At 49.2% G+C, this 1472-nt stretch overlaps 1 protein-coding gene across 1 annotated transcript in view; it reads left to right on the top strand.

The window, feature by feature from the left end:
* The first annotated feature begins 70 nt into the window (after window positions 1-70).
* PTH1R (parathyroid hormone 1 receptor) overlaps window positions 71-1472 on the top strand; it is a 124699-nt gene continuing 123297 nt past the window's right edge. The window contains exon 1 of the mRNA XM_009333267.1: window positions 71-147. Coding sequence (XP_009331542.1) covers window positions 73-147 — 75 coding nt within the window. The 5' untranslated portion in view covers window positions 71-72. The remainder of the gene's footprint in view (window positions 148-1472) is intronic.

Here is a 1472-nt window from a genome sequence, read left to right as displayed (position 1 = left end):
GGAGCGCTGGAAGGACCTCTCGTCCTCCTACTTCCCTGAGCGAGCTTGGATGCTGGAAGAAGCCTCTTGGATATGGGATCATATCTGGTTTATCACAGTCTGGGTTTGATCCTCTGCTGCTCCGTATTGAGTTCAGTCTACGCTCTGGTGAGTCCCTCAATCTTTTCCCTTCGCATTCTTGAACGATCTGCGCGGCTGTTTCCTTGATGAGTAATTTACTGTATCAAGGATTTAGAAGGCAGCGGGCTGGGGTTTTTTTTCAGCCCAGTGGTTTATTTCGCTGGCAGATAGTGTGTGCAGTTGGTCTCAAGAGTTGCTGCACCAGATGAAATTAAAATGTCTGTGCTTCCCGAAGAGTTTGAATCACTTTTAAACCCCTCCAGACAGGAACGCGTGCAGTTTGACAGGGGACTGGGGAAAGCGTTTGGGGGATAATTTAAAAGGAATCTATGGGTACAGGGCAACTCTTCCTTTTCTTTTTCTTTTTCTTTTTTTAATCCACCCCCCCTCCCCAAGATGACAAATTTAATTTTATCTTCTTAATCTGCAAAACTGCTTAATCTCAGCGAAACGGTGCCTTCCTCTTTGAGATTAAATTTGGAGAGGACCTTAGAGTGCAGGGTTTGCAGACAGTTTACGCTCAGGAGCATGAAAGTAGTATTAACCCATTGCTTCCTGGCGCTGTTTTCACCTGTTCCTGCACACACCAAGGCAGAATATCTTTACAGAGGCAGCAGAAAGGGCTAAAGTCTGTCAAAACTGCCTTGATGGTGGTGATGGGGAACGGGCTAAGATCTGCAGACCCCAAGTGGTCTCCAAAGCCCTTCCGCAGAAGTGAAGGGAAATGTCATACAGAATCGGCCACCAGATGTTAACCCACTGATGGGCATGCTGCTTTGACATGTGCTTTCCTTGCTTTCTCCATCCCTGGAATCACCACCACTGTTGGCCATTTCTCAGTGCCTTCTGGTGTAGGAAGGGGCACGGCCACCTAAAGCCGTGTCTTGCTTTCCGTGAGGGATGGAGATGTGTTTGAAAGGGAGTGGACTCACCCTGACGCTGGCTCCAGCCGGGTCCTCCCTGACCCTCCAGGAACCACCACCCTGGGCCCTGTCCCCTGGGTTTGGTAGGGACTGCTTGGGACCTTGTGCAGGGCTGGTAGGGGGGTATTTCCCCCACACGTCCAGCATCGTGCTAGAGGGAAACATCTCATCAATAAATGAGAAGAAATAGCCCCTCGGAAAACAATCATTGTTGCAGTCCATCCCTGTCTTGCCCTATCTCTAAGCACAAATAAACCTTTCAAAACCCAAATAAAATTGGGGAAATTGGGAGGACCAGTTGTAGATTTGTTGAGGCTTTAGTGACGGTTGAGGTTTCTCCCCTGTTCTGGGGTTGGATTAGCATCTCCGTGACCACGTCTGACTTTGGGGCCATATCATGACAGGGTAGGTCGTGTAGCACCTGCTACC

Source organism: Pygoscelis adeliae, unplaced genomic scaffold (assembly GCF_000699105.1).
Source record: "Pygoscelis adeliae isolate BGI_AS28 unplaced genomic scaffold, ASM69910v1 Scaffold88, whole genome shotgun sequence".
Classification (NCBI taxonomy): Eukaryota; Metazoa; Chordata; class Aves; order Sphenisciformes; family Spheniscidae; genus Pygoscelis; species Pygoscelis adeliae.
The sequence above is the reverse complement of the archived record's forward strand: the minus strand, read 5'-3'. Positions and strand labels throughout refer to the sequence as shown.